The sequence below is a fragment of the Budorcas taxicolor genome, chromosome X (assembly GCF_023091745.1).
Source record: "Budorcas taxicolor isolate Tak-1 chromosome X, Takin1.1, whole genome shotgun sequence".
NCBI classification, from domain to species: Eukaryota; Metazoa; Chordata; class Mammalia; order Artiodactyla; family Bovidae; genus Budorcas; species Budorcas taxicolor.
In genome coordinates, this window is record NC_068935.1 from 13650633 (window position 1) to 13652676 (window position 2044).

General features: G+C 51.1%; 1 protein-coding gene across 1 annotated transcript; it reads left to right on the forward strand.

Annotated features, from left to right (window-relative positions):
- Positions 1 to 316: 316 nt before the first annotated feature.
- Positions 317 to 852, forward strand: LOC128070343 (late histone H2B.L4-like). Its single transcript, XM_052663658.1, has 2 exons — positions 317 to 417; positions 462 to 852. The coding sequence occupies exons 1-2, from the start codon at positions 332 to 334 to the stop codon at positions 850 to 852; spliced, it is 477 nt and encodes a 158-aa protein (XP_052519618.1). The 5' UTR covers positions 317 to 331.
- Positions 853 to 2044: the final 1192 nt, after the last annotated feature.

The following is a 2044-nucleotide window of genomic DNA, read 5'->3' on the forward strand; positions in this document are numbered from 1 at the left end:
TCAGCTGAGGTGAATAGATGACTGGCTGTCTCCTTCGTGGGGCAGAGTTCAAAGATTTTCCTGGTGGAAGTCACGGAAAGTTTAAAGATACCACTGAGTTTGACTGTCTGTGTGGTTAAATGTGGGGGAGGGGCAATGGGAGTTGGGGGTGGAGGATCCAGTGTCACGTGACATGGGCTGCCATAGTAACAGGCCTCCTGCCTTGCATTTTATCCAATCAGAGATGGACAGTGTTTGTGACGTCAGGGAGGGCAGGGCTTATAAACTCCGCCAACTGCCTTCAATTCCCGCATGTCCTTTCTTCTGGGTAGTGGGGACTGGTGGCTCTGACATGGCTCAGCCATCCTCTGACAACTCTGAGGAAGACCTGGGCACCAACGAAGCTGGAACCTCCAAAACAGAGCCCTCTGAAACGGAGTCCTCTGAAACAGAGACCTCAGAAACGGAGCCCTCTGAGACAGAGACCTCGGAAGCGAGCCCTCCGAACCAGAGCCCTATGATGCTGAGCCAAAGAAGGCGAAACAGAAGACAGCTAAGGGCCGCCGCCGCCGCCGTCGCCGCCATCTGGACAACTTTGCAAGCTTCGCCACATATTTCCCCAGGGTGCTGAGGCAAGTGCACACCGGCCTGAGTCTCTCTCACGAGGCCATGAACGTCATGGATTCGTTCGTGAAGGATATGTTTGAGCAGATCGCCGAAGAGGCCGGGAGCCTGGCCCGCTCCAACAAGCACTGCACCATCACGAGTGGGGAGATCCAGACAGCCGTGAGTCTTCTCTTGCCTGGGGAGATCGGCAAGTACGCAGTGTCCGAGGCCACCAAGTCGGTCATCAGATACAACACCCGCAGATGAACTGCCTCATGACCACTGCAACATCGCAAACCGAAGACTCTTATCAGAACCACTTGAAGGGAAAAGACCTGTAGTGATAAAGAGCCACGTCCATCCACTCTGGCTTCTTTACGTATGCCCTACTTTCCATCTTTAAAACTTTTCCATCTCAAGGAAAACATTAAAAACCTCATCAAGTGTGCTTCAAATACGGTCGGTTGTGTCATTTGTTTGATGGAAAAATCGTGTACTTTTTTCTTAACGTATTGCAACTCGTCACTTTCCTAAACGGTTATTTCTATTCGTGGTTTATCAGTCAGCGATTTTAAGGATCTTTATGGTCAAAATTCTTTCCCTAAAAGTTTCACTGGCCTTTTTCATTTTCACTCTCCCACCTATATTTAGGTATCGTCCAGGGATTTTTATATGGGATATGCTGCTGCTGCTACTGCTGCTAAATCGCTTCAGTCGTTTCCAACTCTGTGCGACCCCAGAGACAGCAGCCCACCAGGCTCCCCTGTCCCTGGGATTCTCCAGGCAAGAACACTGGAGTAGGTTGCCATTTCCTTCTCCAATGCATGAAAGTGAAAGTGAAGTCGCTCAGTCGTGTCCGACTCCTAGCGACCCCGTGGACTGCAACCCACCAGGCTCCTCTGTCCATGGGATTTGCAACCGATAAAGAGCAGTGTGTGCTTCCCGGGTGGCTCAGCGGTAAAGAATCCGCCTACAATGCAGGAGTTGCAGGAATGGCAGGTTTGATCCCTGGGTCAGAAAGATCCCCTGGAAGAGGGCATGGAAACCCACTCCAGTAGTCTTACTTGGAAAATTCCATGGACAGAGGAGCCTGGTGGGCTACAATCCATAGAGTCTGAAAGAGTCAGAAACGACTCAAACCACCTAGATGCCGGCATCCATTTCTTGGGGCTTCGCAGTTGGAATCAGTGGTAAGAAACTTGCCTGCAATGCAGGAGACACAGGAGCCCTGGGTTTGATCCCTAGGTGGAGAAGGTTCCCTGGAGGAGGGCATGGAAACCCACTCCAGTATTCTTGCATGGATAAGCCCCATGGACAGAGGACCCTAGTGGGCTACAGTCCATGGGATCACAAAGAGTCTGACATGACTCAAGAGGCTTTAGCACACAGAGATGCATCCATTTCTTGTTGTGGGACATGCCTCTAGCTCTTTGCATCAGTAAAAGAGGAGGAGGATCAG